General features: G+C 38.5%; 2 protein-coding genes across 2 annotated transcripts in view; one reads left to right on the top strand and one right to left on the bottom strand.

The window, feature by feature from the left end:
• Positions 1-739: 739 nt before the first annotated feature.
• Positions 740-6774, top strand: LOC103389533 (ras-related protein Rab-9A). Its single transcript, XM_008324977.3, has 2 exons — positions 740-1561; positions 3717-6774. The coding sequence occupies exons 1-2, from the start codon at positions 1224-1226 to the stop codon at positions 4339-4341; spliced, it is 963 nt and encodes a 320-aa protein (XP_008323199.1). The 5' UTR covers positions 740-1223; the 3' UTR covers positions 4342-6774.
• The window catches only part of LOC103389535 (neuronal membrane glycoprotein M6-b), a 22830-nt gene continuing 1389 nt past the window's right edge, over positions 5272-26712 (bottom strand). The window contains exons 2-7 of the mRNA XM_008324978.3: positions 14108-14294; positions 13868-14027; positions 13048-13216; positions 9236-9309; positions 9092-9157; positions 5272-8634 (exon numbers count right to left, since the gene is read on the bottom strand). Coding sequence (XP_008323200.1) covers positions 8482-8634; positions 9092-9157; positions 9236-9309; positions 13048-13216; positions 13868-14027; positions 14108-14294 — 809 coding nt within the window. The 3' untranslated portion in view covers positions 5272-8481. The remainder of the gene's footprint in view (positions 8635-9091; positions 9158-9235; positions 9310-13047; positions 13217-13867; positions 14028-14107; positions 14295-26712) is intronic.

Below are 26712 nucleotides of genomic sequence, written 5' to 3'. Positions count from 1 at the left end.
TCAGGCCTGGATGTCCTACTGTGTGTAAGGTCCAGTTCAGCATCACAATGACTCAGTGACACGTCACTTTAATGTGGCAGTGAGTAAGGAAGGAGGGCAGGGGTTTAAGGAGACTTTATAACCATGTAGATTTACTGTTAAAAAAACAAACGAAAAAACAACGCTGCTTTTTGTCCATCCTTCATCACTTTTCTGGTCTGTCACTTCTTTTAGGTTGAGACAAACTCATGACGTGTGGGAGGATGAAAATCCTTTATCTCATGGATAAGGAAGGAGCTGCAGTGCTTTGTCAGACAATGTGTGTGTGTGTGTGTGTGTGTGTGTGGTATCTTAGCTCTGTGTTGTGTCTTCTCTCAGATGTCTTGTCTCAACCCTGTCAGTTATGGAGAGTTACCACCTAATGTCATGGGGCTGTGGGGTTAACTGGAGCCAACCTTATAATTAACAACAACAACAATAATCCTAATTATTATCAGGTAATGGTAGGATTGGTATTAGTGCTGGTACTAATCATTTGATTGGGTTCCTGCAGTGTGATTTTCCTGCATGAAAAACATTTACACATTCACAACTACTGCTTAAAAACTGTGGTGACATTCTTTGACAACACTGTTAGATGGACAGACACTGTTAGATGGACAGACACTGTTAGATGGACAAATGGACAGACAGATTACCTGTCTGTCTGTCCATCTAGATAGATAGATAGATAGATAGATATAACATTGAACAAATGAAATAAAGTTATAAACTACTGCAATTCCCCAAATGTGGCATAAATTTAATTTTTTTTTAAATTAATTCCTTTCCCTGCCGCACTGCCGTGTGCAACAGCTTTTTGCCACCAGGACCACCTCTGCCCTAACGCGAGTTAGCATATTCGGCTAACATAGCATTTTTTTAAAAACGACTTTAAGTTAACACCTTTTTTGTTTTTATTACTTGTTTTACTCTCTCGTCATCGTTATTAAATTCATTTATATATTAAGATTAGTTTCAACACTGTGTAGTTGTGATAAAGTTGTAATTAAAACAAAACAAAAAAACAAACTTTTGATATACGGACATTTAATTTTTCTTCCCACAAGGAGCGGATCTAAAATACTCTATTGTATGAACATTTTTCATAATTTATTTTTTATTTTTTCATTTTGCTGCACATGACTTCTTTGCAATTATTCAGAGACACACCGATTTAGTATTCTTGATTTGAAACGGTTTCTATGCCTGTTTTACTGGGAGGGGGTTCATGGGTTGTCTTTCATTCTCACATGCGTATGTACAGAAGCCCCAAATATTTTTTTTCTTTTAATTCTGTCCATATAAAAGACAAAGACAGTTGTGAATCGCTACACAATGCGAATGCGATGAGCACAATCACTGAGCGAACGCCTGACGGGAGAACGGGTGACGCCTCCCTCCAGGACGGTCACATGAGCCTCAGCAGCGGCGTGCCACCACTGTGCTACAGAGGAGCGGAGGAGCACCGAAGGGCGGACAGACAGGGCTCGGTGGCATGGATGAAGCGGCTGGAAGAAAGCAGCAACCTTCACAGTAACAGGTAAACACACTAACGTCGTGGTTTTCTCACTTAGGTTTTTTTTTTTTTTTTTACGCCGGGCACACAACTGTGTGTGCCTGTGGGGGTGGTGCGCCCAATGTCGGACAACTGGCACTAAGGCTTCTGTTATCGAAATACGCCAACTGTTGGTCTATTGTTTATGTTTTTTATGACAAACCAGGATGTTTAAAGTATACATATGAATTAGATCCACTTTGCACGTGGTAATTAAATATTTAGGTGTACTTGTACCATCTGTAGTTTAATGGAGGATGAAGTTAAAGATGGAAAATGGGTTTTTATTTTGGTTACACTCGCATTCAGCAGTGGTTTCTGCTCTGTGTCAAATGCACAGATGTCTCCTGCCATTGCAAATATTAGTGATATAAGGGTTATTGTTCATTAACGACTGAGCCTCTGGTGGATGCTCCTCTTATGCCTCCTTTATATTTAAAGTATATTATCCTCATACAGTTCTAGACTTGCTCTTGCTGTACAAGAAAACAGTAAGGGGAACATGTAATGCTGAATTATTTATGACTATCACTCACTGTGATTCAGCAGCACTTTAAACTCTTAAGTATTTACATTTATACAAAAAATCATAGTAATCATTTGGTCTACTATTGACATAACACTAATTATCAATTCTGCTAGCTTACTTTGACCCAATTCTTACTGTTAAACCTTAAATCAGTCTACTAAAAGTAAACTACGTTACTTATTCATACTTGTAAATATCAGAAAGTGTGAATTTGAATCTATTTTATTATTATTCAACTAGAAATGAGCCTGAGAGCAGCTGGAAGCCTTTGGCTAAATGTAGCATATGACTCCTGGGCGTGTGACTGACCCAGCGCTGCCTGTTCATATGATAGATCCACTTCAAAACCATTCAGGCCTCATCTGCTGCCACATGGTGGAGCAGCTGATTTCTTTTTCTTTTTTTTTAATTTTCTGGTCAAAATCAGAAAATAATCAATTTGACCTTTTACAGATTCTCACTGTGTAACGTTCAGGAAAATGAATGACGAGTGTAGTTGTACATTGGTTGAGTTTCTCAGTAATGGTTAAAGTTTATTTTTTGGGTTTTTTTTAGAATAGATAATTGAATATTCCTGTTTGCCACACTGCAGGAACCAACATGTAATATTATTTATACATCTTAATAAAATCAAATTAAATTATGGCATTAGCTTTGGTTTACTTTTAGTCTTGTGAATGTCAATGTAAACATTATTATTAGCTTTGAACAGAGTTGTTGGTACATAAACCCTTGGCCACTTTTTTTCCAGAGCAGATGACTGTTTTTTCCTGTTTTTTTAAAATAATCTGCTATTTTGAATTCTGGTCTACAAAGAGCAGGCAGCTTGTTGACCGCGTGATCAGTGTCCATGTGATGTTCGTCATGGAGAATTTCATGCACAGGTTTCTGCATTTTATGAAGTGTAGCAAGCTCATTAACTCTGTTGGCTAATTAATTAGAGGCCAGTGGGTGTTTAACCGGATTAGGGCCACTGACTTTGACTCGTGTCTTTAACAGGCAGTGTGTAAACAGAAAGTCTTACTGGCTTTGTGCGTGTTACTTATCAGAGGGCAGCCTTATCTCCCAGGATAAAGGTTAAAAGTCAGACAAACACAACATAGATTGTTGCGTTACACGTCAACGTCAGTGCCGTCTTCTGATATGTAGCACCCATGCGGTCTAAATCTTAATTTTTGCTGTTATTATCAATTCCTTGACTTTTAGACACATTTTTGCCATTTTCACCTAGCCTGTTATTATAAAGCTTTTTGTTTAATTAAATACATTTCAGATTTCCTTTGATTTTCTTTGGGCAGTATCAATCTATCTTTGTTAGTTTAATTTACTTACTCAGTATGAAACCTGTGCCTGTTTAGTTGAACACGGAATTTCAGACAGAAAGATCTTCTATGGCTCTGAGTCTGTCTTTTGTTGGGTTTTATAGCCATCTGCTGCCATCTAATGGAAGAGTATTTATCTGTTTTATCTTTCACTATCAGGCAAACAAATGACAACAAATTATTTGCAGTAAATGAATGTTAGAATGTTCAAGTAACTTAATTAAATACAGGTTGTTATTAATGAAGCAAAATTTTTGTTGAAGTAAATTTTCTTTTTCTGCTTCCAAAGTGAAAGCATTGCTGCAACCATGACCTCTAAGTCCACATTCCTTAAAGTGATCCTCCTAGGCGATGGTGGTGTTGGCAAATCATCGCTCATGAACCGTTATGTCACCAACAAGTTCAATTCGCACCTCTTCCACACCATTGGCGTAGAGTTCCTCAACAAGGAGCTGGAGGTGGACGGCCACCACATCGTCCTTCAGATATGGGACACGGCTGGACAGGAGCGCTTCAGGAGCCTCCGCACACCCTTCTACCGTGGCTCCGACTGCTGCCTGCTCACCTTCAGCATCGAAGACGGACAGAGCTTCCGCAACCTGGCTCACTGGAAGAAGGAGTTCACGTACTATGCTGACTTAAAAGACCCAGACAGCTTCCCTTTTGTGGTTGTGGGAAATAAACTGGATGTTGCTGAACGCCAGGTTTCAGGAGAGGAAGCCAGACGGTGGTGCAGAGAGAATGGCGGACACCCGTACTTTGAGACAAGCGCAAAAGATGCAACCAATGTAGCATCTGCCTTCGAGGAGGCAATACGTCGTATTCTGGCTCTGGACGACCGAGATGATGACCTCATCCATACCAACACAGTGAACTTGGAGAGAAAGACTCGACCTGATTCCACTTGTTGCTGAAATAATTGCCTCCCTCTAGTGGTGATCTCAGGCCACAGCCCCACAAAAGTGTATAAAGCCATATACACACTATAGCAGTATTCCAATACATACAATTTATGGAGTATGGAAGCAATGTACCAGCAGGAAGATGTACACATACTAACTATTTTGTCTCTTTCTGGCAGACAACAGCATGCAATTCAGGTAAAAATGTCTTTTGGTGTCAAGATGTACCTTAATTTATATTCTAGACTACCTTAAGCAGCGACTGCTGTTTTGACTGCCAAAGAACCGTTTTTAGTGTTTGTAAACAAAATTTTATTTTCCATATACCAATGCCTTTTTAAATACAAATAAATGTAATATTTGATTTTTTTTTTTAGGATGAAGCAGGATCCTATGATAAATTGTTGCCCCCTAGCACTGATTTTATACCATTTGTTGAGTGGGGTTCCCCCTTCCCCAGATCCAAACATGTCCAATTTAATTATTATGTTACATTGAATACTTTGCTTGATTTTGTACAAAGTATGACAAACTTTTGAGTCGTTTAAATCTGGATTTCATTTAAAATGTGTGTGTTTTAGTTCATGAATAATATTTAAGACACATTGTTTTTCTAATGTTAAAGAATGGTGCCTCTAAAAGGCAAAAAAAAAGGACAAAAAATAGCCAAAGTAAATAAACAAAAAAAGGAAAAACCTGCTTATCGTTTAGATTTTTTTTGTATTATTGTATTATTTTTTTTGTTCATTCACTTTTTTTAAGTTTATCGCTGGACTAGTCAGCAGCCCCGGGCATACCTTGTCATTAATCTGATGTCAGCTAGCATTAGCAGCAGCTGTCAGAGTGACCCTTCACTGGATAAAACATGGCTGATGGATGTATTGATAGATGTATGGATGTTGTTTAGAGCCAGATTAAAGAAAGAGGCAGCAGAACAGTGTCACGATAATAAAAAATATCAGTTTTACTAGAGAAGGTTACAAAAATCATCACTATGTGGGAGTCATAGAACTACTTCCAACTTAAAAAATGAAACAATGATGAAACACTTACAGGGATTACAATGCATCTGAGTACAATGGAGTTTCCTTTAGAAAAAGAGGGAGAGGGAGGGAAGGGATCTGAGGGGAAACACCGCCTACCATAGTTGTCAGTACAATTGACTACACATCACCTGAAAGCACCGCAAAGACAAAGTCATGTCTCCTTCATGCAAAGTAACGAAGAAACGACAACACCCTGACACGCATCGTCTTAGAGGAAATCAAGGTTCGCCTTTTACATCAAAACCTTCGGTGGCGAAAGCACGTATATTTATCAAACGTAACACGCATGGCAATATAGTCCTTTTTTTCTACAGAATGAACAGCTGCACACATGGACGATACTGACATGCTTCATCTCATCAAAGCTCAAAAAGGTCTTGTTTTTTTTCTCTTTAAACTAACCAGTGATGATTTGTATAGAATATTACATATACCATTTGGTTATTAAACAAAGCTGGATTATAAAATCAATGTATGAAAATTCCTGACTTGTCTTGTTCAGAGTGTAAACATCCAAAACAGTATCTGTTTCTGGTATAAGAGGCATGACATCAAATATAACAACAATAGTTATCATCCTAATAAAACGAGAAAAGGTGGAGGAAAAGAAAAGAAATGGGACATTTTCAGTCATTTGATTGCAAAAAGAAGCAGTAAAATGATTAACTGTTAATATTATATACTAGTACATAATAACAAGAACAACTCAGCTGCCCTAAAAACATTAAAAATGATCTATAATTCACAAAGCACGTTAATCTGTTGTTTCATCACCGCTCTGATTCCTTCTCAGGACCTTTTGTTGAAAATGTGATGTAACAGTTAAGATCATAACTTTTGTATTTAACACTAATTTTAAAGGGGCCGTTGACATAAATGTGTTTGTAGTAAATGTTTTTTTTTTAGTAGTATTCAGTTAATTTCTGAGTGGTTTGCTATTTACATATGGAACTCCATTCACAAAAAAAAAAAGGATTTTTAGCTAATTCTAATTCTAATTCACACAGGGCAGTGTACAAATGTGTTAATAACATCATACTGTGAGAAACAACCTGATGTCTATGAGGGTTTGAATTCTTTTAAAAAGTATTTTTTTTATTTGTGTATTTAGTGTTTAGAAGAGTTACATACTGTATATCTCAAGCTGGAACATTTTATCAATCTATTGTGAAATAATCCCTCATGATGATGTTTTTTTTTCCAAAAATCCTGTGATGCTCAATAACCAGTGATACCACATAATTTAGTGCAGGGGTCTGAAACTGAAATACACAGGGGCCCCCACAAAACCACAGGACTGCAGCTCCTGCTGCTGAGTCCATCAAACATGAACTATTTACAGTCACCTCTCAGCCTGGACCTTTGTGATTTGTGATTTGATTAAAGGAGTGTGCTAAGAGCATCTGTTTGAATCAACACCAACACATGCATTTAGCTATCGGTGAGGTGATCTGGTTTTTCTAAGACAGTGAAGGCACCACTGCCCTGTAGTCCTGGTCACACTGGAGTAAACCACTACTATCCAGAACAGATGCAGTCATTTAATCAGAGATGTCCTCTGTAATGGGCTACAACCTACAGCCTGTGGGGACTTGTAAGATTTTAGATGCAGAAGTTAAATACTGATAAACTGGACGTTCTACCAGGTAAGATACAAAATGCATCAGCGACCTCACTTATTACAGTTTAGATGTAAAACATAGTAGCTTGTGACTAAACTGATGTACTGGGACAAGCCTCTATAGTGTTTCCTAACACAAGTCTATACTAACCTCTCATTCGATTTGTCACTGAAGATCTCTAATGTCTGGCAGGTAGCTATTTGGCTGTGATACAGCTTGCTTGGCTTGAGTGTGTAAAAAAAAGCACCTCAATTGAAGGCATTTCTGTCTTAACTCTAACCACGAAAGATAAACTTGTGAGAGTTAGTCTGGAATTTAGGTCAGGCCTATAGCTATGTCCAATTTCTATTTGAAACAACCAGGTGTCAGACGCTTGTTGAGATTGTTTATCTTATCCAATACATGAAAATAACGCCACCTGCTGCTTCTTGGTGTTGCCTAAATTAACATATGCTGCCATCAGTCTTTTTTTTCCTAGGACAATTAAAGCATCACTATCAACACTCTGCTGAAGATAGTTAAACTTACTGAGGTTAGTCAGTGATCTATGCTGTCTACGGTTGCAGGCTGTAGCAGGATTAGTGGGTTGCGACCCATTCAGGAGCAGCGTGGTAAGCAGGACACAGTAGCTGAGTGCAAACACTGCTGCACACTCATAAAGAACTGCAGGGGGGGCACAGACCACCAGTTTGAGTCCTCTGGTGTTTAAAGTTGCTTTTTTTTGGAACATTTAGTTTAAAAATATAATAGTGCAACACATAGATCAAGCTTTAGCAATTAAAGTTAAAGATGGAGGGAAAAAAGATCAAAATGAGGAAAAATAACTTTTTGATCGGAATAAACCTAAAGAAAGAGATCATAATGAGTACCTGTCATACGTTTCAGAGTATTAAAAAAACAACAACATTCATACACATTCACACTATATATTCATATTCATATATATGCATATAAAACACCAAAAAATGGATAAAGGTTGGTTTCTGCCCAGCTTCTCTGTGGCTGAAGCTGACAGTGGAAATGTTTTTTTTTCTTTTTTCTTTTTCTCTTTATTTTAGGCTGTGTTTCGAGGCTGTGCTGGCTCAAGGCGCAAGGCCATCACAGCCGGGCCATGTTCTCGAGCCCCTGACGCCCAAAAACACGGTGGTTAGGATGAAGAAGGAAGAAGAAGGGACAGTTCTGAAATGATGTACCATTTTTCTGCCTGTCCTTGACAGGCCAGATCTACCACTCTAACATGTGCCTTCCTCTGAACTGGTCGCTACACCGGATTCTCAATTCTCTTTCCAGCCACCAGGTGGAGAGGCTCACAACTCTGGATCAGCAATGTGGTAGGGAAGAGGATGGAGAACCACGAGCCTAGATGGCTATCAAACATGACCTAGCTGTTTTTCTAAACCAAGTGTTAGGTGGGTGGGTGGGTGCTATGTGGGGAGAGGAGTGAGGTTTGAGCAGTGGTACAAGTGGGAGACAATCTCCTGTCCTTATGAGTAGGAGGAGGAGTTCTGGCCATCCTTGGAGCGCGCCTCAGCCTCCAGATCCTGGTCGTCCTTAGTCTTGATGTCCTGGTACTCATGAGTGGAGACAGCACTCTTCAGATAGGCCCAGTTGGCCGCCAGAATCATCAGGTAGTGCATCTAGAACAGAAACAGTATTTTCAGTGAGACCAACAAAAGTGACTCAGGTTAGTGGTAACAACTGACACACATTATTGGAGGATGTTCAGGTTTTTATAAATGGATTTCAATGATTCATTTTGAAAAGGTTTACTGCAATTTAAATGCTCCTATAAAGTACATTATATTACCACTGAAACCACAAGTATCAGGTGTAGACAGATACTATTTTAACTTACAGCTGTCAGAGCAGCTTTTTGGCTAAACTTAAAACAGAAACAAATACCACCTACACAGCGAAGTAAAACACTGACCCTGTGTAAACGCACACACTCTGGGCCAGGCCACAGGGTGAGATTTCTACCCATCACACAGCGCACTGACAAACATGAGAGGCGGGGTTGCCACAGCAACAGAGAAGCACACCATGGCAACGGGCATATTTTCAGTAGCACTCAATCTTAGATGGGAAGCTTACCAATGCGATGACGGTGGCTCCAGCACCGGCAAAAGCCACGATGTAGAGATGGTAGGAAAGGTAGAACTGTGGGTGAGAGAAAGCAGCGAGTAAGGATACAATAAAGCTAAAAGAAAATGAAAGGCTGACGCAGTGTCCCCTCACCTCATTAGTATTACAGATGTTCCCCAGTGTGGTTCCACAAGCTATTCCTGGAGTGGCGTTCCAGGGAATGACACCTGCATGAAGACGAAAAGTCAGACAAAGTGTCCTTCTCAATATTTTTCCAGCCCAAAGCTAACAGCGTAGCTCTGATGAAGGGACTGGTGTACTCATGGACCAGGGGTCGGCAGCCCGCGGCTCCAGTCCCGCATGTGGCTCTTTTCATCCTTCTGCTGCGTCTCCCTCAGGCTTTGGAAAATAAATATTGAACCCCTAACTTAATTTATTCTAGCTTGATTATTTTTTTAACTCTATTTTAAATTTGTAGATTGTGGTGCAATTTAATAAAAACTGTTTTACTTTATTTTTGTTTCTCAGAATATACATCACAGATCAGCTGACAGCTGATTGGCAGTTACTGGCTGACAGGCGAGCAATTTATCAAACTTTTGAACGCCATCGATCGAAATCGATCTTTCATTGTGCTCTTCGGCAACATTTAAAATATACTATTATACTTGAATGCACCACTTGGTTCAACTAGCACTACTTGAGGGCGAGGGCTCAAGCAACCAACAGCCAATCAAGAGCTACGCAGGTCACGTTCAGCTTGTCAGTGAGAAGGTGAATTGCAGACGGGCTGTTTTTTCGGTCCTCCCCTTTCGGCGAGAAGGAAGTCAACTACTTGCAGAAAAGACGGGAAAGGATAAAAACGGCGAGTACACTGTGAAAAATCCGGTACATTTACCTGAAGGAAAGGGGCGAGTTACGTCGGTACTAATATCCGTGCTAATGCTAATTCGGTGTTTCACAGGCTAATTACGTGTCCTCCATTTTGTGATCCACTACAAACCCCAACATTGTTCAGCATGAAACGCAGAAAAACAGCAAAAAACATGTGCCTCTTTTAGTTGCTTTGATGCTATAAATTGTATAGTTTTATTATAATGACACGTATAGTTTATCTTGTAAACGCAAACTAAAGAAGGAATTTATTTCATTTTAAGGCGTTTGAAGTTCTTTAATTTCCCGAAGGGCACTCCCGATGTATTAATAAAGATCTATCCAGCTGTTTATCTATGAGGATAATTTTTGGTGTCGTTTCTTCTCGCAGTACTAGGCCTGTAGTAAGTGAGGAGTAATTAATCACAATTCTTTAACTCAGAGAACAACTAACCACCACGTGCATTCCTTAGTATTTTACTTACTGTATGTTCAATTGTTATTCATTATTGGTATATTACGTTACGTTGTCCTAATTTGATTAAAAATGTGATATATTTTAACTGTTAGTGGTTACTTTAGAGATTTTTCACTTTAACAGGAAAATGTGAATTCTTGAAGGTTCACTCCTCAACTTTTGACATTTACCCTTTTAATGATGCATCTGAGAATAGAATGTAATAGATGTGACCTTGTCTACAGGTCAGTTTTTTGAGAGGATGGAAAAGTTTAAGGACCAGGACAAGATCCCAATCGTATTTGATGGTGAGCTATTAATGCTGAAGGAAAAGACACAGATAAGGAGATACAGGTACACACACACAAACACACACACACACACCCCTACCTTTAAAAACAGGTGCACCTGCAACATATTTCATTTTTAAAGGTCCTCAACAGATATTTTATTTTATCTATTTTATTTTAAGTGTACACACATTTTGTTCTTGATTATCTAGGTCATTATTTTATTTTCATGTATATATTTTTTCCATTACTAATGTAAAAATACAAGAGTGGTTACTCAACAATTATTCTCTGTCTGATTCATTATTGCTGCTCAGTATCTGGCTGCTAGTGGATTTGGTGTCTTCGGATTCTAGCCATGGTTTTATTACTAGTATCAATTGATATTATACTGTGATTCGCTTATATATCACTTAATTTGGTTACATATGTATCTATCTTAGAATCCACATACATATTTGAACATGTCTTTCCAGCATATTCTCCAGCATTAAATATTGTTATATATATTTATTTTCTTATGTTAGTACTCTTTCACGTATTTTCAAACATTTTGGCTAACTTAAAGGAGCTCAGTTTTACTTTTATCACTACTAATGTGGTTATTTTTCAGTTATTTTGGCTAACCATTGATTCCCTGAAGTTTCTATCTTATGTCTTATTAAAATATTGTCTATATTCAGAATTACAGAATATATTGAAATTCGATTTTATGAAAAGAACATTATTAACAAAATAATTTTGTATTCATTAAATATAATATATTCTGTAAATTCATGGGGCACACCCTCAAGGAGGTGCAGTGCATTATGGTGTACTGTATATAAAAGTCAGCATACAGTACATTAGCTCCCAGTGAAGAGAGGGGTAAAGAAAGGAGGAGTAAAAAAAGTCACATGTTTGCTAAAGGGTTCTTATTTATTGTTTTTCTGATTGAAATATTGAAATTTTTTTTTAAACATGTGCAAATATGTGATTAAAATACAACATGCACCAGCTACCTCATGAGAGTAATGTGGTGTGTGCCGCTGACTGACTAATATTAAATATTTCATATGGAGTAGTTGAGATGGCCAATCGAAGCATATGTAGTTCCCATCCTCCTCTTTGACTGTGCCAGCTGTCTTTCAAAAATGGGTCACACACTCTGTACATCAGACTAACAATCTGATAATCTGATATGTAATCAGCAGGGGAGTGTTACTGTGTTACTGAGTTTAGAGCCCAATCAGGTGCTCCAATAATCCAAATGTATTTTCTGACCTCTTAATACAGGAAATGAGTGGAGATGAATAATCAAAGCAGATCAAAGCCCTCATAGTCACCACTCAATAATCCTGCAGGTGATGCTGCTCTGCTGCAACAATGAGAATGGTTTAATTTGATGTGTCATTGTAGAGGATTTGAAAGCCTGGGGAATTTCTCTTGAACTCATAAGACGTGTATCTCAGCAGGTGATCTGATCCAGTCCCATCCAGCTGCAAAGCACCAGAAATAGCAAGGGCAACATGGGGCACTAAGAAGATTATTTAATATTAGATATTTCGTTTTCGTGATTAAAGAAGCTTTAATCTGGTCATGGTGCAAAAAGGGCAGGGGTTTGAGCACCATCCAGGTTCGACAGCAAAACGTTTACAGCATAAGCATCCAGGCTGTGGAAGCTTCGAAAACATAGTATTCCGTTGATAAGTTGATTTTGACGACCACAACAAAACAAAGCACTAAGACAGATTAAAAAAAAAAAAGAAAAGGTTTCCTAAAAAACATTTTTTGAATTTAAATGAAACCTTTTCAGTAAAGATTATTGTTCCATTTTTCTTCAGAAACAATATTAAAAAACATGTCCTTCCTCCGTTGAATTTTCCACAGAGATAGCCACTTGCAGTGTTTTAGTCTGCAGCTGTAAAGCTTTATGCAGCCAGCAGAGGTAAAGAGGTCACATTGAATGCATGGTACGCATGTTACCAGTTTTTACAGCACAGCAGAATGTAAATGGAGAAACAGAAAGCATGGGGTGGTGTGAAAGAAACGGTGATCGTTCAACCACCATAGTGTAACAAGAAGGAAAGGTAAAGAAGAGAAATTATTGATCTTGTCATACCAGCCTTGGTATTGATACTATTGCTACTTTTGATCACTATACGTAGATAGAGAGGCTTAAGAGCTTAAAATGTGTCTCTGCCTACACAGAAGCCATTCATTTATGAATTTTCTTGAAAGTAGACATTAAAAAATAATCAAAGAACTAGTGATAAAAAATGGAAACTCACATTTCTATAACCTCTGAAACCATCCATTTGTCAATCCTTTTCTTTATTGATACAATTGTGGGAGGACGTACTTACCATACTGCCTGACATCCACGCAGATGGAGTCAGGAGAGGTAATGTTGGCATCCGGAGACTTCATGGCAGCGCAGGTGTTCCACATGTTGAAGAAGAGGAAGACTGGAATGGCAGTGAAGCCGAAGATGGCGATGAAGGCCAGGATGAGGATGTAGGTCAAGAACATGAACTGCAGAGAGGAGAAATAACAGGTTTAGGCTCCAAAGAGTGTCACATTATAATTCTCTAAACCCACTAACACACATGCATTTACAAGCAGTGTTTTAGCTAATGGTAATGGACATCTGCAGCAATTAGAGTAATCAGGTTGGAAAGTACAAAGTGTGTCAGAGAGGTCCTAAGGGCTTAACAAGTATTTTGCGTGAATGTAATTGCACCTGATTTTGCATCTTGCCATTCTACTGTGCAGTTCAATTATTTGTTTTTCAAGTGTTTCGAGAATTTGTATCCAGCTGGAAATTTATGGATACGTTTATTATACAGACTATTAACTAATGGTGACATTTAATAGATTTTTTTTATTTGATATAGAAAAACATGACAAATGCTGCATTTCTATTATTGAAAGTAAAAATATATCTATCCCTTACCTACAGTTCAACTACATGTTTAAACAAAAAGGTAAAATTTTGAATTTAGGTTTGTTGTAGTTGTTTAGAAATGTCGCTTCACACGAACCACACCGCATTAAAAGAAAATGGCAAGAAGTTAGTGTCCGTGGTTAGTGTAGCATGGTAATGAGTTTTTGTTCAGAAATGAAATGAAACATACAAAAGCCATGGTAATCAGACCATTTGCTACAGCTTGTCGAAACACCTACAAAGGCAGTGATGCAGCGTCCACAGGCAGTGGTCTTGAAGTCACTCTGCAGCTCCTTCTTGATAGCGCTGGTGGTGTAGAATCCCTCAGCCAGTAGGATGATGGAGTAGACGAAAAAGAAGGAGGCAATGCCATAGATGATGTACTGAAAGATTTGGATGCTAAACACAGAACACAAAGCTGTCAGTTACGGTGTCTATTTAAAAACTCACACAACCCTTGAACCCCACCATGGACTTACACTATTGTGAGGGTGGCATGGTCGGGGGTGTTGGTGGAGAAGTGGTTTTCTAGCATGGTCAAGGTGCCAGAGAGGGCCACGTGTCCACAGCCGCAGAACAGCGCCACACCTGAGAAACAGAGGATAGTGGCCACCAGGGAGGCATAGGGCACCCCACCCAGACACTTGATGCAGCACTCGAAGCATCCTGCAGGGAGAGACAGATATGTTTGGATTAAGTCAACCAAAAAGAAAACTTCCTTTTTCCATAGTGGCCATATTATTCCATTTACCCCGAAAGGTAAAAAAAAAAAACCTCTAAAAAACCTGTAAAATTGTATTTAAAATGCTAAATGCTGCAAATGTTTACTGTATCTCAAATAAGCAAAAACATCACAAGTTTCCCAATGTGTGTTATACATAAATATATATATTTTAAAATCCCAAAGCTGTACAAAGATCTTTGATCAGTTGTATCGGTTGCACAAAAACAACTATTTTAAATGACAGTTTACTAATAGAATGCACATAGTATTGAAGAGGTGTGGTTATTGTTCAGGTTAGGGTTAGGAGTATAAGTATTACCTTCCGTGTACTCGTGACACAATTTACAATGCTCCAATTTCAATAGGAGGAAGAAATGCTATGTTATGTAGGTCTTACAACTCTGTGGGTAATAGTGATGTAAAGTCTCCCTGTGTGTGCTTAACTCCAACCACAGTGAGGACAACAAGCAGGACAGCTCTTACAGTTTCATTTTTCTCCATTGAACAGAAGGCTGTTTTAAGTCTGAAACCACTATTTCTGTATTAAATAAAAAGGTCTTCCAACCGACACTGTAAAACCAAGGATACAATAGATAAGTATAATATTATGAACAATAACACATTAAATTAAACTAGCTTCATAGTTATCACGGCCGGCTGAATGTAAACTGAGCAGAAAATGTCACTAAAACTGTGGAGCCCTGGAACTATTTACGCTTTTGAATAAACAACCAATGTTGGTTAAATAAGGTGGGGGTAGCCAGCGCAAAGTAATTCAGACTGACAGACTAATCCGTCACCATCATCCCTCTGAGCATGCCCAGTTCAGAGAGGTTAAACATGTAGCGTTACCGGAGCTGTTTCAGGTCATGTCATGCCAGTTACAAGTAACACTCGTTTCATGACATAGTCCCCAAATTATATAGACGTAATACACAAGCTTTTATTTGTCAGAAATTTGAGTGCAATTTTAATTTAGTACCTCATTGTAGTCAGTAGGCACTTCATTTAGAATGTTGATGAACTACAAGAGTACCTGCAGAGTTCACCTGCAGTGTCTAAAAATGTGAACGTGTCAAAGAGCCCCCTGGTGTCACTGGTGCTGTTGTACATTAGGTAAAACATTGTGAAGCTGCTAAAAGGTCTCTATAGATTCTACAATGAAACAGAGTCTTTACGGGTGGACAGTCACCATATATATTCCCAGCTTGATCTTTGATGCAGAGGTTCAGAATAAACAAAGATGTCCTTTAAAGGTTTTTTCCTCATCTTTCTGAAGTACTTACAGTGGATGCACATAACCACATTGCTATCTTTAGCGATGGCATTTCAATTTTAAATAATTGATGTTTTTACCCCTTAGATCCTGCATAAGGCTTAGGGTAAAGTCAGAGTTCACATGTTGTGGTCTGAAGGAAAACATGCAATGCAGAAAAAAGCATATTTTCTGGCATGTCATGGCTAACATCCTCTTTATGTTGTGTCATTGCTACAATACTTGTGTTGTATTTCATGGCCACCACACTATTTTTGATATGTCATGGGTTCATATTATTTTGGGCATATCAAGGCTGCTACTGTATATCTTTTCAGGTATGTCATGGCTCCCACACTATTCTGGTATGTCATGACATACCACAATGTTGTGGTATGTCAAGGCTGCCATATTTATTTGGCATGTCGGAGTCTATCAGTTTCTTTCTGTAAAGAATTAAAAACATCACTTATTAGTTTCTTTACATCTCTGGACAACTCATTATTGGTCTGCAATCAATTGTCTCAGTAGATGTCACTTATTCTCACATTTTGGATCTTGAATGATTTTTTATTTAGTTTGGTTAGCCCACTTTTTCACAGTTTTTATAACTTTCTCATTACAGTTTGCAGGCTGACCGTTAGATATCACTGATAATAAAATATTCCTTATATAAATAACTTCAATGACATTTTTGTGGATATTTTATACTATTTTTAATTTTTAAACACAACATAACTTTTGCCTAATTCGTTTAGTTAAATTTAAGTTTAAAAACCACCCAGAAACCAGATCCAGAGATATAACTGATACACATCCTCTATTTTATTATAGTCAGGATTGAGAAGAAGGGAAAATAACACACTGTGTTGAGCACAAGAGATGCATTTTATATAACGCCTACTAAAAATAGCTCCATCAGCATAGCAGGAAGTTAGTGCATGGAAAAAAAGACAAAATGAACTCTCTTATGTGCCACTTGGCTGTTTCTATGACAACCTGTACAACCGGCAATTTTGACGCACTTATATTTTATGGCTTTAATATTCAATTAGTGTAGCCTCAAAACATGACATGCCCACATTAAAAATTTTTTAGAAAACCATGCATTCAGCTGTTTAAGGCTGGAATAATGAGTCCTAGACAGACGGACAGATAGAACTTTATTAATCCCTTGGATGTTCCCTGTGGGAAATTAAGGCCCCAACAGCAGTACAGCACCAGTACAACAAGAATAACACAGGAAAAAATAAAGGAAAAAAACCTCGACAGTGGATATTAGTAGATTGGATTTGTGGGTTTGTTGTAATGGTAAATAGTAAATTAGTATTACTACTGTTAGATGTAGTAGCAGTAGTAGTAGTAGTGGGTTAATAGATGGTCATTGTTTTTGTGTGTGGTGTTTATTATTGCAATGTCCATTATTGAATTGAATTAGAATTATGTATACTAGAGTAGACCTCATTATCTCTATGGTATATGTGTCTAAGCAAGGTATCTATAATTACAGAAATCAGTATCACCCCGGAAGTAACAAATAACTACGTAGATTATGGGTTGCGGCAGTGATGTCGGATCTGTTTTGTCCTTTTTTTTTTTAATAACACTCTTCAAGTTACAAGTTAGTTCCCCCAGATTAACCGGGCATGCCGCAGCAAAGTCCTTCAGGACAATAAACTTAATCTGACACAGTTGATTGGAAAAAAATGGAATCGTTTAGCTTGGGCGGGGCAACAATACCTGGATGTAAAATAGGTTTGAGTTCCATTTAGTGGGCAATACAATCAATAATTCCCACTAAGTTGGGAGTTAAATTGTATATTTTAGCTTCAACCAAATCTCTTGAAATATCTTATTGACTCTATTACAACACTGCTATAAACACATACACAGACGTGATTTAGCTTCAGGTTACATCCATCTGAGACTGCCTTTACTCACTATCAAGCTAAATCAGAGTGAGCTGTAGTAAGCAGTAAAACACACACACACACACACACAGAAATATATATGTACAAGCATATAAAGGCACGTACTCACATACACACACAAAGCCTTAGTTTGCAGGATTCTCACTAATGTATCTGTCTTGTTCAATGAATGGTTTGAATGGTGACTGCATGGTGCACCAGCGAGATATTCAGGCATGGTTTGACTTCAGTTCTCATCTAAGTTGGAAAAATAAGAAACTATCCATTTGTTGTTTGCTGTTGGCAAGTAAACAAACTCACATTTAACAGTTTTCCATTCTTATGTTGCTTCCCTGTTAAAAATGACTCTGCCTGCAGGAGAGGAGACAGACAAAGCTGATCACATGCCTTGGTACAATGATTTTGTACAAAACAGATTTCTGTGCATTCATGCTTTAAACTAATGAAGGTCATAGAATGCTGTTGAGCCTTATTGCACAATAAATCTAAATCCTATGAAATCCATTACGTTAATGAATGAAGCTGGCTGATGTATATAGTAAACTTAACTACACGAATGCAGGGCAATGGCCACACCCCTACACCCAAGGAAATCTAATGCAAATGGTTCTTTTTATCCCACTTTACACAGGAAAGCACTAAAATGCATCCTGTATTGTCAGGTTATGTCAATGTGAGTGGCCCTGAGAAACCAACAGAGGGCACTGCTGAGGGCACACATTTGTGGCGCTTACTGGTCTTTGTGCCGCACCTCAGTGTGCACTAAAGCAAGCGTACAAGACCTGATTAAAAGTTCAATATCAGCTGCTCCAGAATCTGGAATCTGGAATTCTAAAAGTACAACACGTTATAACCATAAAAGCGATGATGTGATTGACCATGTCCAAAGAGTAGAAATAATTGAAACAAATAATTGAACAAAAGGAATGAGCAAAAAGTGAAAAACAAGCATGGGGCAAGAAAGAAATAGAACAAGCAAATTTTCTCATGTGTAGAAATACCATCATGAATAATCCACTCAGATGGTAAGCTTGTCAACGGGATATTTTTGATCTGGTGAATAAAATATTAGCGTAAGCCTTAAGCTCACCGCATATTATTTGCTTTTTTTTGGTGTCAACCAAGGAAAGTGACCTGCAGGTGTAAACACACTGAGGTACATGACTGGTATTTAGGGCTCATATTTTTTGGTGTTGTCTCCCTGTTGCTCACCTCATACAGCTTCATGACTGATTTCATAGGATCCTCTCAGCACAGGAGGAGGCCCACATCCGGTCCGCCTGTGGTTGTAAGGGCTGTTTGTCAGGTTCTCTTTTAAAGCCTGCTAATGGGAAACAGACGGACCTGAGTGGTCAACTCCAGCCAGCTGTAATGGAAATCGATGGACTATTCATTAGAGTTGAATTTAGGTGACACTCTGTGGCCCGGCCCATTGCTTTTGCTCTTTGTTTTATACCTCACTGGGTCTGGCTATCTCTCGTCTTCTTTATCCGCACTACCCGTCTTCCTCTCTGCACTTACTATGAAATATGACCACATGTCTGCACGATACTTACAGTGAGCTGAAATTAATCGCAGAGACAATATGTTAAGCTCATGTTACAATTCTGCATCATATATCAACTTGGCAACCTCAAGAGCAGCAGTCTTGATGGACCAGAGCTGCCTCTAAGAACTGAATTTTCAACTGTTATTTTAACAGTCGGATGTTATCCAATGAAGTTAGTCACTTTATGGTTGCTCTGTGTTGCCGGGTGGCGAGTATACATTCCTCTACTGATGTACAAATAGCTTTTAGGCCAATTTAAATTAATGTCATGTATGGTACAGGTGAATCAATGTCAAGTCGAGTTAGCTGGCACTGTGTATAGTGCACCACCTACACACTATTACAATAATCCTTATGGTCAAATGGTCTTGAATTTTTGTAAATGGTACCAAAATTTGGCTGAGACACACCACTCCTCACACCAATGTGCTAAGCTAACTGTATGGAAGTGAATCATGGACCCTGTTACCATGCCATGAACGCAAACTGAACACCTAATACGACTCCTGGACTCACATGACAGGACCGTCTCAGACTCCAGACCCAAGAATCAGCCCTTCTTATAATACGAGGACGTATGTAGACGTGATACAAGAGGACAGGAGGTATTCATCCACCAAACCTAGAGACGGCAGCGTTGGACGACTGGCATTAAATGCCCTGGTCAATGATGGAGGCTCCACATCAGCACCACTTGACAACAATGACTGTGACTTCATATGCAGCAGCTGCATCGGAGCCCACTGTTCACATATAGAGCTGTTCAGCTTGAATCAACAAAAGACTGATCCTGACTGAGGAATAGGAAATATACTGTATAAAGACACCAAGAGAACAGTCTGTAAGAGAGAAGACGTTGCAGCAGGGGATCGATGGAAACCCGTCCGAGGAACAAAGAGTGGGAACGTTAAAAAGAACTAAGACACGGCGAGGGAAAGGAGAAAAGAAGAGAAAGATAGAAGATTGCAAGAAAGTGAAAGAAGAACAGCTCCTGGCCCCAGGGCTGGCAAGTATCAGTTGCCATAGCAACGTGTTACCCACGACCCAGTTGAGCTGCAGTGTAGTCCTTTACTGCTCTTCATGATCACACACTGATGATGAATGGGCAAGCAGGCTCAAAATGCAAGGAGTAATGATGAAGAGTGAAATGATGTATTTGCAATGTGATTTCCTCACAGTTATTGCATGTGTAAAGGAGAGACACAATATAAAGGAAGTGACGTAAACAACAACCAACTCTTTCTTTTGAATTCCTTGACACAAATTTTTGTGTCTTATAGTTACTTGGACAAATACCAGACTGAGGCCTGAGGTCCTATTGACCATTACTGTGTGCTGCTGCTGCTGCTGCTGCTGCTGAAGAAGGCAGAAACATCACAACTATAATTTATTTATTCATCTAAAACATACTACGTGGTCGGTTAGGCGGATTTTTAACTGGTCACAATCAAAGCATAGCAGGTTATAACTTCTGTTACATCATAATATGAACAAATCTAAAATGAATTTACTGGTTCAGTTAGTAATTTCCCTCCTATATTTTAACTCTAGCTAAAATTAAAACCGGGAAGTGTTTGACACCCCTTTGACTGGATGACCGGCGTTCCTTGTGATGCTGCTGACAACTTTTATAACAGCCTTTTGTTTACAGTCAGCTAACAGTCACATCTAGACATGAAGAAAAGAGTCCTACTGTACAACCTACAGAGTTGTGTACTATGTAAATTGGCATTTTCAAAACGCAAACTGAAAATCTACAAGATAGTAGTTGTCATACCACTGTACGATGCAAAACAGGTAATCAATGCAGTAATAAAAGTGTTTTGCTCATTAAGCTGCAGCCATTAACTGTGACCCTTTGACAGAATACTCTCAGGTCTCAGAACAAATACATCTCCAGAGTCTGACATTAAGCCCCTTCAGATGATGCTAGTTTTGGTCAATTTGTCATTTTTATTCACTTGTGTCAGATGTCAGAACAATTAAGCTGCAGCAGCTGCCGTGATAAATATTCTTCTTCGACTCAGCAATGCCATTTTGACAATTAACGTCTTCTGTGATCTAACAAGCTTCTGTCAAAATAGAATTTTCAACTCTACAATAGAAACCATGTTATAATGAATGTGCTTCAGGAATATTATATTTTTAAGGATTTATTAGGTGCAAAAATGGCTAAAAGGCAGCTAAAATCGAAAGAAAACTTCTCTCTTATCTCTGTCCAAAAACTTCCATGACTTTCTAAACAAAGATACCCAAAAACAGTCACACAGCCTGGAAAGTCCAGAACTTTTATTCATAATTAATGTGAGATGCTATTTTTACACACTGACTGAGAATACAATGTGCTACCAGAAACTCAACCCCGAGTGCTGTTTTTTGATCTGAATTTCAACCCACAATCATTTTATGGTTGAAATCATTTTTGACCTTGTTGTGTAGATTGCTCCTAAATGTTGTTGTTAACCATAATCATAAACTCTGGGTCTGTTATTGTTAGTTGCACTATTAGATTTCTGCTCAGTATCAGTTGGGCTTAATCAGTATCAGTGTTAGCTAATGAAGATAAGCCACTGAACTGTAGCAGGGTTTCTCTGGAATACCGTACTCAAAGTTACACTCTGTACTATTTTATTTTATTTTGAAGTTAAATGATTAAAATAATAATTAGCAAATCAATCTACAATGTACCAATGACAAACGCAACACTTTTCACAGAGCTAGAACTTGTGCGTCCATTTTAGGGCTGTCCTGCTCAAGTACTATTTTAAATTTTAAATATAAAATCTATGCTCCCTGTAGAGATTCATCTGCCTCCTTCCTTTATGATCTCACCAATCTCACCTCCAAGGTGTATGTCAAGAAACATTCTGGCCCTCCGACAAATATAGTTGGGGTCACCAACTTTTTTTTTTTCATCAATACATCTTTGAACCTGATTTATTTTGCTTTTCCTCCTGCCTCTCTGCTTCATCTCTGAAATATAACAGATAACACGTTCCTCCACAACACAGGCTTCAATTCAAACTATTCAACTCTTGAAAAAAGTAAAAGAAAATAGACACAAACTAATGCACTGATGGGACAAATGAGATTGGATGTCCTTGTACAAACCAAACACAGAGGAAGAAAACCCACAGACCTCTGGGTGCTGACAGAAACAAAATGGAGGTAAAAGAACAAGGGAGGATAACAACACTAAATTAACTCAGAAACATTATTTGTCTTGGCTTTCAATGTTTCACAGCAACAGGTCCCTTTTGGCTGAGGTACCAGTGGAATCATGAGCTCTTCCCTGGCTGATGTTTTATCAGTTTGTTTGTTGCTGTTAGCAGTTCAGCAGTGACTGCATGCGAATCTGCAATGGTATCATTTTGTTACCGATCACCAGAGAAGCTGAAGCCTATTCCAGACACCAACAGAGAAATAGCAGGGAACATCCTGGACAAGGTGCCAGACCAGCATAGGGCCAAAATGCACATACAACTATTCACACTCACATTCACACTTACAATTGGTTATTACAATTAACCTAATCCCCAGTCTGCATGTTGTTGGACTGTGGCAAACTTGTGCGGTTTATTTAATTATATAAAACAAGTGTGTGATTTAACTTAGGTGTGAATATATATATATACATACATATATATGTATATATATACATACATATATGTATATATATATATATATATATTGTAGCAGCTGTGAAGTTGACCAAGTCAAAGTGCTTGACCATCCATGTCTGGTTGATGTTGCATAGCATTTGTTGTGTTTGAGCACACAAAAGTCAAAGAGCATTTTTCAAAAACCTTTGTGTTGTAGCCAGACCACACTCCAAAACAACATGCCTCTGTCCATGTGTACTGTTGTAAGGTTGAACAGTAGGTGAATGTGTTTAAAGCTGCTGGGTTTGTTCTTCATACCGATGTCAAACCCGCCATAATTCCTAGACTCCGTCACTTATCAATGTCCGCTTGAATGTGATTGTCATAAGCCGTGTTCAGTAATAGTCCAGAGGGGCTGATGATGAGATGAAGAGCAGATTGGGCCTCAGTGGGTGATGGAGACAGGCCAGTGGAGGTTGGCATGACTTAGGAACAAGACATGCAGTGCCAACCTGCCACTAGCTGCAATTCCTCAACCCAGCGCAGACTGCAGTAAGATACATTCTTGGAAGTGTCTAGCGTAGTAACTTTACCTTGATTACAATCTTTTCACATTAAAAACAATAATAAGCCACTGTTTCTGTAATCAGAACACCCTGACTAATGCAAAAATAAATCTACAATCTCACAAATACAACAATTACCTTCTTTAGACTCACTTTAACACAAGTATCACTTTAAAAAAGGTTTGTTTACAATCGTTAAAGGTTGATTTTTCTTTTGTGACATTATATCCAGTCATATCCTTGTTAATGCAAACCTAGTTCTGGATATACTTTACCCTTGGGCCCAGAGTTTCAGAACCCTACTTGAAAACATTAAACTGAAACATTATTTACAATTTTAGCCATAAAAATTTAAATAAAATATCAAAATGAAATCTGATGAGATAAGAATCACTGATACACGCCAATTCAGAATTTCTTCCACCCTTGTCCTTTATTTAGTTTCATTACATCTATCCTTCTGTTCTCCTGTTTCTTCCCCTCACCTCTGTGGCTGCACATGCTCATTCACTCACTATTACCTGCTGTAGTTAGCATTTAAGTGCCAAATCTTCTATGTTGTGTGTCTAGTATCTATCAGGATAAGATTTCAGTCCCTGATTCTTACTTTCTGGTTAAAGTCAATTGTCCAAATCCAGCAAATAAAAAAACAGTGACAGGAAGTTGTATTTACGGTACATGTAGGTGACCACATGCAAAGCTTGAGGCAGAAGCAAATGATCCCACGCAAAGGTGCACACAGACCATTTTTTTTAAAAGAACTGATACAGACGACCTCCCTAACCAACACAGGTCACTGACGCGCTAACAAACACAACACACACATGAATGCACAGGTCCAGATGGAGGCTGACAGCATGCTACAGGCAAATGGCTCTAAATGAGGAAAACATGAGGCCTTCGCTGTGTGGCGACTTTCACATGCTCACAGGATCTCACAGAGCTCCAGGGTAAAGGGCGGAGGTGGGTGTGGGAGATGAGCAGCAGAATAAAAGGCCGGATTAATGTTCGGATTAACAGCCGTCTGATTCTCTACCAAACCCATATACTGCAGATCAGGTTTATCTTGTGTGTAACTCAGATATAAAAGTGTCTGCTAACACAAGCACAACACAATTGTTACAATATGAATTTACTGTATCTTCCAATATATAAAAGCACTGATTACTTGGCAGCACAATTACATAGTACTGTTCTAATTTTCTTTTTTTGCTCTGTGAGAGTAAAGGTCAGGGCTAGAAGCTGTAGCGAGCTGATGAAGGAGCTGGTGTGGTTGTCCAGTTACAGCAAGGCTCTGAAACCTGCTTCGATACGTGTTCACAAATTCATAGTCATATATAATACTTTCATTTTAAGATAATTTATTCTGATCTTTTGACTGGGCTTTAGTAATCCTAAAAATGCTACAAACTTAGAATTACAGGATTAATCTAACCAAAGTATCTCATAACAAAGTCTACATTTCCTTAACAACTGTTTGCTATTGAGTTGGGGGAGTGATACTCAAGACGAGAGTTGCTGTAAGCAGTAGTTTTTTCTGATTTTGTTTGTTCAAAGTGTTATTATAACATGATTTGATGGATTCATTATTTTGGACACTATCCTAAATTAAAGTAGAAGGTGTGACCAAAATGTAAGATGCCACAGTAAACGTAAGGTAAATGTTTTTATCTGTTTTGATGGTTGTGATCCTTGATGATTGATTGTGTTATTACCCATTTTTGAATGTGCTTAAATTTCAAAAAACAAAACAGGTTGTTAGAAATGGTGAAGAACAAAATCTTGGAATTTTGATAATCAACTTCCTGGGTTCAACTGTGAGTGGAGGATGAAGACAAACATTCAGAATGATCATGAGCAGCTTACTTTGTGCCTCAGAGGCAGCAGCAGCAGCAGCTCTGCACTTTCAGGCAGAAAATTCACTAAACACCTGCTGCACCCAGAGACTATGATGTAATCTCTTTCAGTTTTGATCTAACATCGCAGCCAAGGACTGAGCCAAGATGTATTATATAAGATTTGCCCGCCCTCCTCTCTCTCTCACACACAGTAGGGAGGACAAGTGTGTGTACGTGTGTGAACAAGCCAACATTTAACTCGAAGAAGTTGACAGATCCACATCAATTGACAAGCACTCAGAGCCACTCAGATACACTCAAACCACTTCAGGGACAAACAAGGTTGCAAAACTAAAATGCAAAGCTCGCTCTTTCTGAACAAAGTGTCTCATAACGACACCGCGCTCTGATGTAACTCAAATAGTGTATCTTATTCTCAGTGTTGTTCCTGAAAGTGTTGAGATCAGGGCTGTGATGCATAGAGCATTATATTTTTGTCACTTTCTGAACACTAACTATCTCACAAAATGCAGTTTGTGATTCACTTTATTCTTTACCTTCACACGAGATGGAAAGTTTGTCCAATTTTTCATTATGACTTTTTGAAAAGCCAATATTCCCATTTGGACCATTTTTCATTATGACCTTTTGAAAAGCCAATATTCCCATTTGGACACGACATTTACAGTTAGCTATATGGACTGAATATAAAAGATGGACGTCCTCACTGAGTCTTCTCTTTAGAGCCAACCATGTAGGCACTAATGGGTGTAGTCCCACTGATAGCAAGAGAAGAAGACTTCAATAAAATTCTTTCTCTTACGATGTTCATCCCAGATTCCATAACAAGGCAAGGTAATCACTCTTGCTCCATGTCATGCTGCAACAGTGCAATCAAGAAGATGGACTGTTTACAATAATTCATGTAATCACAGGTAATCAGCAGAGCTCTGAGAAAATACCGACCTGCAATTAGGGATTTAACAATGCAATGCATAACGCCACCTACTGTACTAGAGTGTGTAGTCTCATGGTATGACTCCTGGCTTATTGAGATAACGCAGCCTGCTCCTTATGCCATAATGCGTGATTCATTTTTTCATTTTAAACAATACAAATTGTCCCACGTTTGTATTGTTTGTCTAACACTGCTGGTATAACATTGGTGTGTGTGTGTGCAGGAGCAAGAGTCAGGAGAGGATGATGTCATGTGCTTTTGTTTGAGAGCATCCCTGTTGAAAGACCCTGCACTCCTCTGGACTGCCAGTGAACACACACGGTGAGTGTGACGGGTTTTTTTGTCTTGACTTTAATATGGTGTGTAATTCTATATACAGTATAAATATATTATTTTAGATGTAATACAAACTCAATTATTTTGGCTACAAAACTAGCAAAATAAAAAGTCAAACTTAAAGTGACTGTATAGTACTGCAAAATTATGAATTTGACACTTTCTGCCATTGAACTCACCAGTGGTTGACAATATTATGCGACATTGACGAAATTGAACCCACACAACACAAAATCTCCAGAACAAAATGCAGCAACTGCATTTGCCCTAAATCAAGAGTTTTAAAGGGGGAGGTGTTGAAATGAAGGATTAAAATGAGGCTCAC

The sequence above is a fragment of the Cynoglossus semilaevis genome, chromosome 14, assembly GCF_000523025.1.
Source record: "Cynoglossus semilaevis isolate Cse_v1.0 chromosome 14, Cse_v1.0, whole genome shotgun sequence".
NCBI classification, from domain to species: domain Eukaryota; kingdom Metazoa; phylum Chordata; class Actinopteri; order Pleuronectiformes; family Cynoglossidae; genus Cynoglossus; species Cynoglossus semilaevis.
This window is presented reverse-complemented; position numbering and strand designations above follow the sequence as displayed.